This window comes from Cryptomeria japonica, chromosome 6 (assembly GCF_030272615.1).
Source record: "Cryptomeria japonica chromosome 6, Sugi_1.0, whole genome shotgun sequence".
NCBI lineage: Eukaryota > Viridiplantae > Streptophyta > Pinopsida > Cupressales > Cupressaceae > Cryptomeria > Cryptomeria japonica.
Window position 1 is genome coordinate 434,106,005 of NC_081410.1, and position 15,527 is coordinate 434,121,531.

General features: G+C 38.4%; 1 protein-coding gene across 4 annotated transcripts in view; it reads left to right on the plus strand.

Annotated features, from left to right (window-relative positions):
* Nucleotides 1-15,527, plus strand: part of LOC131037557 (putative L-ascorbate peroxidase 6) — a 107,168-nt gene that overhangs the window by 42,100 nt on the left and 49,541 nt on the right. For all 4 annotated transcript variants that reach the window (XM_059207392.1, XM_059207394.1, XM_059207393.1 and 1 more), the window contains 4 exons: nt 3,231-3,301; nt 3,489-3,531; nt 3,651-3,747; nt 3,952-4,035. In XM_059207392.1, the coding sequence (XP_059063375.1) occupies nt 3,231-3,301; nt 3,489-3,531; nt 3,651-3,747; nt 3,952-4,035 (295 nt within the window). The remainder of the gene's footprint in view (nt 1-3,230; nt 3,302-3,488; nt 3,532-3,650; nt 3,748-3,951; nt 4,036-15,527) is intronic.

Genomic DNA, 15,527 nt, shown 5'->3' on the forward strand with positions numbered 1-15,527 from the left:
TCCATGGCTCAAAGACATTAGAGTACTCAAGGCCTAACATTCTGCTGAGAAGAGTGATGGTGTCTCCTATCTCCCACTTGAAATCGCAACGGTACAACTTTGCCCATCTTGAGAAGGAAGGACGTGGCTCTTGAATCCACCTATTGATGTGACGCTTGCAATCTTTTTCTCTTTTCACATAATACTCTGCTGCACTTTCTTTGGTGATTTCCATATAAACAGGTGCAGGAGGTATCTTGAAGACCTTCTCGATTGTATCCGCATCAAGACGAATTATGGCTTCACCATCATCATTTTTTATGACTCTTGAGTCTTTGTCAAAATGATGGGCGCATGCAAGAACAAACTCAGGTTCTAGGGCAGCCACTGGGAAAGAAGACGCATGATGAATATGGCTGTCCAACAGCCGCTGCAAGTTGTTATCCTATGGATCTTCTACCCTGTGAATGAATTCTGCCATATCAACGTGCCCTATTTCTGTGTCCCTGATACGATCCAATGGAGAGGATACCTGGGAAGGTGTAACCTCATTCTGGTATTTATCATATTTGTATTTCATTTTCTTTGGAGTTGGCGATGCCGACAAATCTGACATTGATTGTGAACCTGGAATGTTGTGATGAAGACTTAAAAGAGTTAAGGCCACATCATAATCAGCTGCAAATATCATTCTTTCTTTTTCAAATGGGTAAAACTTTGATCTCTGAATTTCACGGTTTTGTGAGAGGAAGAGGGAAGATATGTAGAAATGGGAAATTCTTGACTTTGACCAATTTCGGATCTTGGGGGAATTTTCGCAAGTATACAAGTTGGAAAGTACATACATGCAATCGGGATTTTAAAACCCGAATACAAGTACACTTGTAAATTTGAAAATGGAGAAATGGATGAAAAATGGGATTTTGACTTGCGGGAAATGATGGGAATGGAAAGTACGGATATGGGGAACGTGAATGAATAGAAACGGGAATATCCGGGAAAGTCATTTTAATGAAAATGGGAAGATCTTTTCAAATGTAATCCGGTATTTAAAACCCGAATTTGCAAGGGAGGGGTATTTCACACTTTTCAAGCTTGGAATTTTAACCAAAAATGATTAAATTCCTTAACCGTAGGGGAAAAACAAGAATTTCCAGCGAACTTGTAATCGAGATTAAAAATCCCGAATACAAGCTAAGATGGAATTTTGAGAAGAATAATGCAATTTAACAATTGCATTTCAAAGGGAAGATTTCTTTCATGAAAACCAATTTTTAGGGGAAGAACATCACATGCCAAAAATGCAACAAATAACGAAAGATGAAAACAAGAAAATAATAAAAAGAAGAGAAGAAAGGAAGAACATACCTTTATTAGAAATGCAAAATGCTTCTCCAACAATACAATACTTCTTGAGATCAAGAAGCAAAACCGGACTATCAAACCCTTATCACGTTTTTGTGAAAATGCCCCCAAATATGGCAAAACGTGATACCAAGCGAGAGCAAAATGTCATGTGAAATGTTTGAATGCTTCTTAAATCTCAACGCCTTGATGCTTCAAGCTGAAACGATCCATGTTCTAGAAGATGCGTGGCATTTTATACTTCTAAAACGCAGCCATGATGATTCACGTCAAGGAAAAACGTGGCTCTTGTTGCATAATGGATATGGCATCATTAAATGACTCGAAACCTATCCCATACTCCACGCCTAGGTGAGAGAGGGCAAAACGCCTTAGGAGATTGCAAGATGTTAAAGATTCAACCTTTCAAAACGTGGCATTAATGATTCACGTTAGGAAAAACGTGGTTGCTGATTTAGGGTAAAAAACAGCAAATGTATCCTCCAAATGGCGTGAGAGATGTCCAACAATGCATGAAGATAGGATGCAAACCCAAAACGCCTCCTTCATCCAACGATTTCTCCACAAATTTCGCCTTGAAAAGGTCAAAAATCGTTTTTCTCTTGCATTTCGGGTTTTTGGGAGCCAAAGGCAAGTTCGATTTGTTCAAAAAGAAGCAAATCGGGTTTTGGATAGAAAACAACAAGTTCGATTTTCACTTTTTCCTTTTTCATGCTAAAATCGGGTTTTAAAAGACAAATGACAAGTTTAAAATTGTCAAAAATGCACTTTTATGTTAAAATCGGGTTTTAGATGACAAACTGCAAGTTTAAAAATACTTGTAAGGGGGAAATAAAATCCCTATAACAAGTAAAAAACACTTGCACATATGTAATGGGGATTTAAAATCCCTATTACATGCGAAAACCATTAAAGTAGGGGTTTTTTGAACAAACTGCAAGTTTACTTGCAGTTGAGCCAAAAAACCCCTATTTTAATTAAAAATGACCAAAAAACAACAAAAAGACAAAAACATTAAAGGGGAAACTTAAAATAAATTACAAGTGACATATTTAGAACAAAAGTGCACATGTAATTGATCAAAAATTCCCCTACAAAGACCAAAACAATGAATATCATTAAAACTTGCAGTTTGAAAAAAATTCTCCACCTGCAGTCTGGGTTTTAAAACCCGAAATTGAAGGAAAGGCATAGCAAACGAACCCAGAATTGGACGAAATTCGAAACGTAGTTCGAGAATGGACTGAGGATCAAGCCAGTCCAAGGATTAGTCGAAATTCTGCCTCGGGAAGCGTGCCATAGAGTAAAAATTTCAATTTTTTCATAAAAATTTCACTGTAGTAGTCCTTCATGTTTGAAAACAAAAATGAGGACAACAAGTTTATACTATACCCTTGATAGACTGAGGATTGGAAGATCTATGCATCTAATTCCTCTTCGTAGCTGTTCTATTAGCCCACTGTCACCTTGTAATCATATCTGGTTCACTGGTAGTTTATTCTGATAAGTGAAAGTAAGCAGAGCTGAGGTATTTATATTTCTGGTTATTTGCATTATTTCAATTTTACACGATGCAAAAACAAATAAAAAGATTGTGATATTATTAGCAGGATGGAGAGCGAGTTCTAATTGCTAGTGTCGTTGAAAAGAAATATTTCTATCTTTGCAGTATTTTACTATTTTCCAATAAGTTGGGTTTATAATTCAGGTTTGCATGAGTTCTCTTGGATATCCATATTAGATCTGTATCCTTCTTGTAGCTTCTTATTGGTCACAGTTTTCTAGTTTCTAGTTTGAGCATGTTGGTGAAACTACAGCCGTTTACTTTTCAGTTTTGTAGTTTTTTCCCTTACGAATAAATTTTCTTTAATTGATGGTCTTTGCAGGTGGTATGAATGGATCCATAATCTATGAACTCAATAGACCTGAAAACACAGGTCTCGAGCGTTCAGTAAAGGTAATGCTCAAGCAGGAATTAAAATATTTTTAGTTTTAAAGAGTCTGGAATTCTATAGAAAGTATCTACTTATTTATCTGCCAAAACATTTAATCAATTTGACAATGATCACAATGAGCCCATCTGCTTATTTCTGAATCTACTTTTTCCGAATAATACGAATTTAACTATGGTAAACTCTTTTCAGGTTCTCCAGAAAGTCAAGGCAGTACTAGACTTAGCTATGCAAGGTTTTTACAAGGACTTCTCTTTTCAAAGTTTTGGCTTCTGGTTCAGTCGGCTTACATGACTTATAATTCTTCTTTTTGAAACTCCGGGAAATTTCTTTAACATTTGTTGGGAACGATAGTGTCATGGGCAGACCTAATAGCTTTGGCTGGAGCTGAAGCTGTGGCATTATGTGGCGGTCCTGACATTCCTGTTAGACTTGGAAGGCAGGATAAAGAGTGGGTTCATTCTCTGTTTTGTGTTGGTCTGTCTTTGACATAGTAGTGGAGTTTCCCATCATTTCTAAAAGTTACTTCTGAGGAATGATCATTTATTGTATATGGCTCTGTTTCTTTCTGACACTTCTAGCAATGATTATATTGCAAGCACTACCTATTATTTTTTTGAAGATATTAGCTTGATATTTAAAGTCTTCTTCGTAGGTCGCCTGATCCTGAGGGGGAGCTTCCAGTAGAATCTCTTAATGCTGCTGGTCTGATAGAATGCTTCCAAAAGAAAGGCTTCTCGTAAGTTTTTTCTTTGTTATATAATTATATTGTCAGTGCAAATCTGATTTTGGATTTAGTTGAGTGACATTTTTTACACTCAGATATGTGATATTTAAGTTATCTAAATTCTAAAGTAGCATGATAGAAATTAAATTGTTGAAAGAAATTCAATTTTCTATTAATTTACCTAGCAAGGTGAAATGAACCTGAGAACTGAATGAATCTAATCCTTATTCCTACTTAATGCTACTACCGTTATTAACTCAAATATAATCTGATTGCAAAGTGTAGACTCAGAAATAGAGAACATACAATGCTATTAACTTCAGAATATTAGTGAATTATTACATCAGATTTCAACAAGTATACAGCCCCACGATGTCAACAATATAATGCACCTTTGAAACTACAGATCCAGGAGGTCGATTTTCACTCAAATATAGTATTACATAAATTTCTCAAGCAACAGTAATCTGACCTTACATAAAGAAGATCTTAATAACCATTACACTCCACAGGGTAGAATTGCTGCAGTAGCTGATAGACATGATATTGATAGGGCACCTCTGGAGGGGCACCATTCACCTTCCTATAGAATGCTGTTGATACTCAGCAGCTCCCGTCAATGATACAGGCCGATTATTTGGCTTGCTATTATTCCTCCTGCGAGTGTGCAAAACCCTTACTCCTGGTCATGACTCTAGAAGCTCTGAGGGTTTCATCTGAGAAGCTCAGCAAATACTTCCACTGATCCAGATTGCGCCCAAGGTATAATCCAGAGGAAATGAATGAGATATTACAATACTGACTTGTAATAAGTTGGTTTGCATCTGAGTGTCCAACTGCAATCGTTTAATGCAATGCTCTCAAAGGCTCCCAAACACACATATATATAACCAGCACTAGTTGGTTAAAATATAACTACCCTATGACTGACTTATTACAAAATTTATATAATTATTTACTAAGCCAACTTCCTCTAGGCTGGCCAACAAAATATTCAATGATTTCATTTATTAATATTTTATTTATTTTAAAAACAAGAAAATAAATGACTTGGCCGACCTAGGTCTAGCTGGGGTCATTACAGTCCACACATTCTGAATGATGCTTGTCCTCAAGCAACTTCAAGTTTGAATCCACATCTCCATGTGTCTCCTCATATGTGTTTTCATAAAAAATGACCTCTATGTAATGTATTTGTCCCTTTCTCAAACATCTATGACCTAGTTGTCATGATTCTCTACACATGAAACATAATCTTTTTCTTCACAGCTCATCTTTAGACATCTCCACTGTATTTGTCTTAGGTGGTATCGTATTCTTTTGAGGAGGCTTCTTTGATGGCATTGGAATTGTTTGCTTGAGACTCCATGTATTTTAGTTATTGAATCTTCAAACTCAAAGCCCTATTGATGGCTTCTTCTAAGGTACTTGGATTAAATACTCTTACTAATCCTTTGAGGGGTTTAGCCAAGCCTTCTATAAAGAATACTATAAGCCTTTTCTCTGACACATTATAAATCATGACTGGTAGCCTCTAAAATTTGTTGCGTAATCTTCCATCTTACCCTCTTGCTTCAATTGTGCTAACTCTCTAAAATGATTTTCTAGATCCTTCTTATGAAACCTCTCCATCAATATTTGGCTGAAGATTGATTCATGCCCTTGGATTAACTAGCCATGGTACCACCATTTGTGAGCCACACCCCCAAAGTGCAAGGTGGCAAATTTGAAAGCCTCTTCCTCAAGGTGGTGTTGACGTGTCTGAAATCGCTGAATTTACGGCTTCATCCGGCCAACGCGGAATAGACTGTGCTCGTTGAGTATCCTATCCTCTCTTGAGATAAGGAAATCCCTAATGCTGTTTCAATTTGATCAATGGGGACGACCTCAAGGTTTTGATTGTCAGGTCTTGACTACGGGATTACTCAGTGATTGATGTGATTTGTTGGGAGCACAAGGGGACTTATGTTTTGCAACAAGCTAGTCTGTTATGATTCTCAGACTGCGAAATAAAATTTAAAAGGGAAGGGATAGGAGATCTAAAATTAATAAGACTAGTGTGCGGGTAGACGGATTCAACATAACCAATCCCTGCTTGGCCAGAATAGCTCACAACCTTGCAGGAACGGTGCAATCTTCAAAGGGACTTGGAAGATTTTTAGACTGCAAACGCACGGCTAAGCACCCAATTCTGGCACAACCTAGATAGACATCTGCAATTGAACTAAGCACAATTAAAGGCTCAGGTTAACCATACAAAAGGATACACAATCAGTATATCCTCAATGGTATGAATCTGAATCTATCAAATACCTGCACACCCAAAACAGAAAGATCTATCTAAAATGCTGAAAGAAACCATGCAAATAGGATGAAAGCAAGACAATAAACACCAAATCAATGTTTATATATTGATTTCAGCTGCCTATTACAACAATTTTTGCAGCATCTCTATGCTACTGCTAAGATCTAATCTATTCTAACTCTAAAATCTAACTATCTGACTCCCAAAATTCTAACTAGAGTCTAACTACCTAACTGTCTAACTGTCTAACCTTTTACAAAAGAAAGGCCTCTGCCTTCTATAGATTTACAATAATGAATTGAAGGCTAGGATGGATTGCATCCAGGGGTCCTGATCTGCCTTCCACAAACTAGCAGCCTTAACCCATGCCCATTCAATTTTCAGTTATCCACTCAACCACAATCTCAACTACCTGCCACTATTTGGCTTTAATTTGAGTCTATCCGGTCCTCTTGGTGGTTGGGAATAGTTGTCCACAAAACTATCTTGCGCGGTGGGAATAGTTGTCCACAAAAATATCTTGCGCGGGACCCATAGGCAGTTTAATAAAACATTTTCAGTTTACAAAAACTGAACTTCTGGAATCAAATCCAGCTGTGCACCTTTCCTGAGAATGCATAGACTTGTCGCATTCGGAGTGTTCTTTGGTCTTTGGTCCCAGTGGTGGACTTCAGCTTTGTGGTCTAGTGGCACGCTTCCCAATGCTCGGTTTCTCTCACGCTCTTGCAGCGCATTCCTGCATCTTCTTCTTTGACTTTCAGTTCCTAGCCGTGATTGCAATCCTTCTTCGATTTGCGTTTCAAGTTTTTCTCCTGGTTCTCTGATGACGTCCTGCGACCTGCAAACAATCAATCTCACTTTAATAAATCAATTTGAAAAATTAATTAACTTAATTAATCAAACATTAAATTTCTAAACGTCTGGCTTCGTCTCGGTGAAGCTCTTTGTGAGATGTATCTTAAAACTCGATCTTTTGTCTTGATGATGCTTGGGCGATCTGAATCCACTAAAGCTTCTTGGCTTACTGGCGAAATAGTGATTTTGCCCTATTGTTCAATTTCGGCCTACAAGTTGGTTTTGAAAATATCTAAGTTAAACGCTTTTCACATTTTCGGCTTGAAAGAACAAAATGTAAACCTCGCTACTTTACCTTTGCCATTTTCGGGCTGGAAGCATAAAATGCAAACCTATAAACTAACTTACGCCCTTTTATCTATTTTGCAACTTTTATGGTGCTTGCCCATTTTCAAGCAGGAATCATTTTTTACAAACGTTAAAATTAAACGCCCTTTTCACGTGGTTTTCAAAATTCGGGCAAAAAGGACGTTATGAAATTTTTTAAAGTTTAATGCCTTTCAACTGCATTGTGCGATTTTGGGCCCAAGAGACTTTCTGAAAATGTCTAAGTGATGCCTTTCCTTATTTTCAAATTCGGTTTTCGGGCAAATGAGACCATTTTGCAAGCTTGAAAAAAGTTTATTTTTACCGCCTTCACTTAACTCTCGATTTTTGGCCAAGATGGGCGTTTTGAAAAGTTTTTTAAAGTTTAACGTTTTCTTATTTTCGGGATACTTGAGCTGATTCCGAGACTTTGTCATTTGATAATTTCGGCTTAAAGATAGAGTTTGTGACTGTGCCTTGGAATGCGCGATTTAAAACCTAGAATTTCCGGCTATGAAGCCGATTTTACAAACTCGAAGCTTGCCCCATTTTCCTTTTCGGCTCATGGATCATTGTGAGGTTGTCCTTATCGCCTCTTAAAATGCGATTTTAAACAGACTTTGGGCTACTAAAGGGTTTTGACACTTACTTTTCGACCTGTGGAGGGGATTTCGAGAGCCTCATATTACTTTCGGCTCAAGAGGAAACTTTGCGAAAAAGAGAATATTAACCCTCTTTTCGGCCTATGAACGCGTTTTGCAAAACTTAGTTTGTATTTTACTCCTCCCGTGATTTCTCTTTTTCGGCCCAAAGGAGGGGTTTTGAAAATGTTTTAAGTCTAAGCGCTACCCTCTTTTTATTTTCGGGCTAAAAAGCCCTTTTGTTCATTTCGGCTCAGAGGGAAGTTTTGCAAATTTCAGCCTGGAGGGCCATTTTGAAAAGTTTTTCATTTTCGCGATTTCCCTATTTTATTTTCGGCTCACAAGCCGAGTTTGCAAGTTTACGCCTTTCTCTCCTTTACCATTTTCGGTTGGGAGGGCATTTTCGCGAGACGGAAGTCTTGACTTCGGGTTGAATGGTTGTTTTGCGAATTCGACCCAGAGGGCGATTTTGCGAGAATTGAGGAGTTTCGGGCTTCTAAACTAATTTGCGGATTTAGACTTGGAAGATTTTCAGGCTATGAGGAGGTTTTGAGAGTTTACTTTTCGGCCTACTTAGCCGATTTGAAACCTTTACTTACATTTCCGAATTTCGGCCTACTTAATGCTTTTGTGAAATTCGCGATTTTATCTCTGTCGCCTGATTTTGCCTCCAGATGCCGAACTTCGGCCATTTAGACCCTTTTGCAAGACTAAACGATTTTCGGTATGAAAGGTTATTTTGCAAGATTTTGAAGCCTATTCGGCTCCTTGAGTCGTTTTGTAAGCCAATGACATTTTCGGCGTTTAAGATGAATTTGGGAGTTTGAAGTTCACAATATGGCCCTAGAGGCTGAATTTGGTTTTAGCGGCACTTGACCCTTCATATCCCCTTCCTCTTCCGCAAGGACAAATAGGCACAAATTGGGGGTCCCTGTTCAAGACGGAGATGGGTGTGCAATACGCACAACAAATGGCGACTCGGCTGGGAAATGTTCCTAAACATTTCAAGGATGACTATCCAAATCGAACCCCAGAATCTCCAGTATATGCCCCACAAAACAATCTTAATGACAAAAGACAGATTCAAAGTAAAAATGAGGTCGCAAACTGAATCAAGTCACCAACCTTGAGAATCAAGTGTGTGCAATGAAGTTCATTCAAGCTAAAGAAGGTTGAGATATCATTGTTCAGTTAATGTAGGCTACCCTGTAGACTCTAACTCCAAAAGCAACCTGGATAGAGCCACGCTGCCAGCAAGCGTCTATAGCCTCGGCGGAGTTATCGCCTGTAAACTCACGGAGATTGCTCTATTTCCGATAAATTTTCTTGTTGAAAATCGGCAGAGGTGTCTGCACTCCCAAAGCCAAGAAATTTGATATTTCTTTGCTTTTCAATTTCTTTTGTTTTGATTTTTCTCTTTTATTTTCACTTTTTCACCTTGGCTGGTAAGCAGTGAAGCCTACGTGGGATTGAGCGTTACAGTGGTCGCTGAAGTAGAGCTTCGGATTTTTCACTTGCAATGACTTCCCTTTGATAAAACGACAAACTTCAGCGTTTTTAAGCGTTTAAAAGTGCAGTGATCACAACGTTGGTGACAAAACGCAGTAAGCAACTAAATTTTTAGAATGACTCACACCCGTGCAAGGACAACATAATCATTTGCTGCCACAGTTCGACTGATTGGTTCACCCTGCTCAACACTTGGCAACTCCATCTTTTCATCATCAGGTTCATCATCGGGGAGTGCGACGCTGCATTGATTTTGCGATCTTCTGTACTCGTCTGCAGCAAGGTAGGCACTCCACACTTTGCTGGTGATGCTCTCATCTGGTTCTTTCGGCAGTCCAAACTGGGCTTTAACTTGACTGACTTGCCTCCATGCATAGCGAGCAGGTGAACTCTGAATGTGGGGTACGGTGATTTCTGCACCACCAAGGTGACAGCACGCTCTCCAAACATAACTCCCCCTCGAGACCAAACTGGTTCTCAATCCGATCCTTAAATCGTGTAAACTCATCGTTGCTGGACGGAGGAATGGGAATATCCGGCATATCCGACTGTGCTAACTTCTGCGGTTTGGGGATATCCCAAAAGAATATCTGCCCCTGCAGTGCTAACTCGACCCTTGACAAAAATGTCAAGCAATTCAGTTCTTCGTGCGCTGTGGTGCCATGAATTCTGCAGTGAGCTGTAGATGCAAATTCGGACAGCCGCTTGGGATATAGCTGCAGACTCAGCCTCCGTTGGATCTAAAAAATTTCGGACTACGAACAGCCTTCATGAAGCGACTGACTCAACATATTGACTCAGAAATATTTTTGGTATTTTCAAATTTTCTGATTTTTTGGGCTTTTCTGATTTAATAGGGATCTTGCATATCCCGAATATAGCATTGGAAAGGTCGATTAGACTCAACTTGCTGCAAGGTACCTTTCAAAGGCCCTCCTTCTAGCGCCAATTTTGTTGACGTGTCTAAAATCGCTGAACTTACGACTTCATCTGGCCAACGCAGAATAGAATGTGCTCGCTGAGTATCCTATCCTCTCTTGAGATAAGGAAATCTCTAATGTTGTTTCAGTTTGATCAATGGGGACAACCTCAAGGTTTTGATTGTCAGGTGTTGACTGCGGGATTATTCAGTGATTGATGTGATTTACTGAGAGCACAAGGGGACTTATGTTTTGCAACAAGCTAGTTTGTTGTGATTCTCAGACTGCGAAATAAAATTTAAAAGGGAAGGGATAGGAGATCTAAAATTAATAAGACTAGTGTGCGGGTAGACGGATTCAACATAACCAATCAAGAACGATGCAATCTTCAAAGGGACTTGGAAGATTTTCAGACTGCAAATGCACAGCTAAGCACCCAATTCTGGCGCAGCCTAGACAGACATCTGCAATTGAACTAAGCACAATTAAAGGCTCAGGTTAACCATACAAAAGGATACACAATCAGTATATCCTCAATGGTATGAGCCTGAATCTATCAAATACTTGCACACCCAAAACATAAAGATCTATCTAAAATGCTGAAAGAAACCATGCAAACAGGATGAATGTAAGACAATAAACACCAAATCAATGTTTATATATTGATTTCAGCTGCCTATTACAACAATTTTTGCAACGTCTCTATGCTACTGCTAAGATCTAATCTATTCTAACTCTAAAATCTAACTATCTGACTCCCAAAATTCTAACTAGAGTCTGACTATCTAACTGTCTAACTGTCTAACCTTTTACAAAAGAAAGGCCTCTGCCTTTTATAGATTTACAATAATGAATCGAAGGCTAGGATGGACTACATCCAGGGGTCTTGATCTGCCTTCTAGAAACTAGCAGCCTTAACCCATGCCCATTCAATTTACAGTTATCCACTCAACCACAATCTCAACTACCGGCCACTATTTGGCTTTAATTTGAGTCTATTTGGTCCTCTTGGTGGTTGGGAATAGTTGTCCACAAAAATATCTTGCACGAGACCCGTAGGCAGTTTAATAAAACAGTTTTAGTTTACAGAAACTGAACTTCTGGAATCAAATCCAGCTGTGCAGTTTTCCTGAGAATGCATAGACTTGCCGCATTCGGAGTGTTCTTTGGTCTTTGGTCCCAGTGGTGGATTTCAGCTTTGTGGTCTGGTGGCACGCTTCCCAATTCTCAGTTGCTCTCGTGCTCTTGTAGCGCGTTCCTGCATCTTCTTCGGCTTTCAGTGCCTGGCCTTGATTGCGATCCTTCTTCGATTTGCGTTTCAGGTTTTTCTCCTGGTTCTCTGATGACGTCCTGCGACCTGCGAACAATCAATCTCACTTTAATAAATTAATTTGAAAAATTAATTAACTTAATTAATCAAACATTAAATTTCTAAACGTCTGGCTTCGTCTCGATGAAGCTCTTTGTGAGATGTATCTTAAAACTCGATCTTTTGTCTTGATGATGCTTGGGCGATCTGAATCCACTAAAGCTTCTTGGCTTACTGGCGAAATAGTGATTTTGCCCTATTGGTCAATTTCAGCCTACAAGTTGGTTTTGAAAATATCTAAGTTAAACGCTTTTCACATGATTTTCGCATTTTCGGCTTGAAAGAACAAAATGTAAACCTCACTACTTTACCTTTGCCCATTATCGGGCTAGAAGCATAAAATGCAAACCTATAAAGTGACTTACGCCCTTTTATCTATTTTGCGACTTTTGTGGTGCTTGCCCATTTTCGGGTTGGAATCATTTTTTGCAAACGATAAAATTAAATGCCCTTTTCACGTGGTTTTCAAAATTCGGGCAAAAAGGATGTTATGATTTTTTTTTAAGTTTAACTCCTTTCAACTACATTGTGCGATTTCGGGCCCAAGAGAATTTCTGAAAATGTCTAAGTGACGCCTTTCCTTATTTTCAAATTCGGTTTTCGGGCAAATGAGACCATTTTGCAAGCTTCAAAAGTGTTTATTTTTACTGCCTTCACTTAACTCACGATTTTCGGCCAAGATGGGCATTTTGAAAAGTTTTTAAAAGTTTAACGTTTTCTCATTTTCGATATACTTGAGCCGATTGCGAGACTTTGTCATTTGATATTTTTGGCTTAAAGATAGAGTTTGTGACTGTGCCTTGGAATGCGCGATGTAAAACCTGGAATTTTCGGCTATGAAGCCAATTTTACAAACTCGAAGCTTGCCCCGTTTTCCTTTTCAGCTCATGGATCATTGCGAGGTTGTCCTTATCGCCTCTTAAAATGCGATTTTAAACAGACTTTGGGCTACTGAAGGGTTTTGACACTTACTTTTCGACCTATGGAGGGGATTTCGAGAGCCTCATATTACTTTCGGCTCAGGGGGAAACTTTGCAAAAAAGAGAATATTAACCCTCTTTTCGGCCTATGAACGTGTTTTGCAAAACTTAGTTTGTATTTCGCTCCTCCTGTGATTTCTCTTTTTCGGCCCGAAGGAGGGGTTTTGAAAATGTTTTAAGTCTAAGCGCTTTACCCTCTTTTTATTTTCGAGCTAAAAAGCCCTTTTGTTAATTTAGGCTCAGAGGGAAGTTTTGCAAATTTCGGCCTGGAGGGCCATTTTGAAAAGTTTTTCATTTTTGCAAATTCCCTATTTTATTTTCGGCTCACAAGACGAGTTTGCAAGTTTAGGCCTTTCTCTCCTTTACCATTTTCGACTGGGAGGGCATTTTCACGAGATGGAAGACTTGACTTCAGGTTGAATGACCGTTTTGCGAATTCGGCCCAGAGGACGATTTTGCAAGAATTGGGGAGTTTCAAGCTTCTAAACCAATTTGCGGATTTAGAATTTGAAGATTTTCGGGCTATGAGGATGTTTTGAGAGTTTACTTTTTGGCCTACTTAGCCGATTTGAAACCTTTACTTATATTTCCAAATTTCGGCCTACTTAATGCTTTTGTGAAATTCGCGATTTTATCTTTGCCCCCTGATTTTGCCTCCAGATGCCGAACTTCGGCCATTTAGACCCTTTTGCAAGACTAAACGATTTTCGGTATGAAAGGTTATTTTGCAAGATTTTGAAGCCTATTCGGCTCCTTGAGTCGTTTTGTAAGCCAATGACATTTTCGGCGTTTAAGACGAATTTGGGAGTTTGGAGTTCGCAATATGGCCCTAGAGGCCGAATTTGGTTTTAGCAGCATGTTGTCCTCAATTTTTGATTTCAAAAATTGGACTATCACAAGGAAATTTTTATTAAAAAATGAAAAAATTTACTCTATGGCACGCTTCCCGAGGTAGAAATTCGTCCCATCCTTGGACTGGATCGATTGTTGATCCATCTCCAAGCTACGTTTCGAATTTCGTCGCGTTTCGAGTCCGTTTGCTATGTTTTTGCTTCAATGTAGGGGAATTTTTCGATAATTACCAGTAACTGGTAATTTGTTTTTCAAAACCCCCTTGAAGCTTTTGGTCTTGTAGGGGAATTTTTCTCCAATTGCAAGTTTTTGGAAACTGGTAAAAAGGGTTTTAAAACCCCCTTTACTAGTAGAATGACTTAAAGTGTTTTGTAAAACTTGTAAATGGGTTTTTAAAACCCCTTTACATGTTTTTATGACTTAAAGTTATTTTTTATTTTTAAATAGAACTTGTAAATGGGATTTTAAATTCCCTTTACATGTTTTAAGTAAAATCACTTGTAAAGGGAATTCTATTTCCCTATTACAAGTAATTTTACTTGTATTTCCTTTTCTAAAACCCGAAATTTGCCTTAGAGGCAAAAATATGAACATTTTTAAAACTTGTATTTCCATTTCTAAAACCCGAAATTTCTCCCATGCCTTTGCAAATTGATTTGGGTTCGAATTTTTTGGAAGAAAGATAGGGATTCCTTCCAAAGGCGGATTTGCTGCAACTTTGAAGAATTCAAACCCTTGTTCTACGCATCTATCAAACTGATTTTCGCCATTTGTCTTCTTCAACGTTTTTTTTTCTGAATCATGCATTTGTGCCATTTGCCACGGTTTGGAGGTTCGAATCTGCTCTTACCTAAGGCGTTTTTGATTTAATCATTAATGAATTGGATTTCAAGCTGCATTCAAACCGTTTTGTGCGCATTTTGGGGAATCGATTTGCAAAAACGCCCTAAAAACCAGTCACGTTTTTTGCAAGTTTCGCACCTTTTTCGTTCAAGGTATGCTTTCAATTCTAAATCATTTTTGCTTTCTCTTGTATGTAATGATGAATCGAATCATTTTTGAATTACTTCCTTGGCATTTTTCATGGCGTTTTTATAGCGAATCGGTTTTTCTTTGGTCACCATGCGTGGCTAAGTTTCTTCCTTTGTTTAATTTCTATTTAAAGGGTTTCATCTTCTATGTTTGGTTGACTCCACAAGCTTGGATCTCTCCTCATCTTTGCAAGGTAATTTTTATTTTTATATTTCTCTTTTGTTTCTTTCCTTGCAATTTCCTTGTTTAAGTTTTGGTTTTTGTTCATGTTCGTACTGGGTTTATGAGAGGAAATTCCCCATTTTACAAAGGAATTTGTAAAGAAAAAGTTGTTCTTCCCCATTGAAAATTCTCCTTCTTTACTTGCATTCGGGTTTTAAAACCCGATTGCAAGTAAAAGGAAAATATGTGTTCTTCCCTCTTTGGACAAAGACTTAACCTTCTTTAGTCCAAAAATCAAGTTTCAAAACAAGAAAGATGTGTTCTTCCAAATATGTTCTTCCCAATTTGCAAAGAAATTTATAAGTGTGAAAAGTTCTACCTCAAGATGTGTTCTTTCCTTTTTGGACAAAGACTTAACCTTCTTAGTCCAAAAATCAAGTTTCAATGACGGAAAAATCAAGTTCTTCCCAATTTCGGGTTTTGAAATCCGGATTGCAAGTCGAAAGTCCTTCCCATTTTGGCACGACAAAGTTCCAAGTGATCTTCCCGAAATTCATTTTTACTTATCCGCTT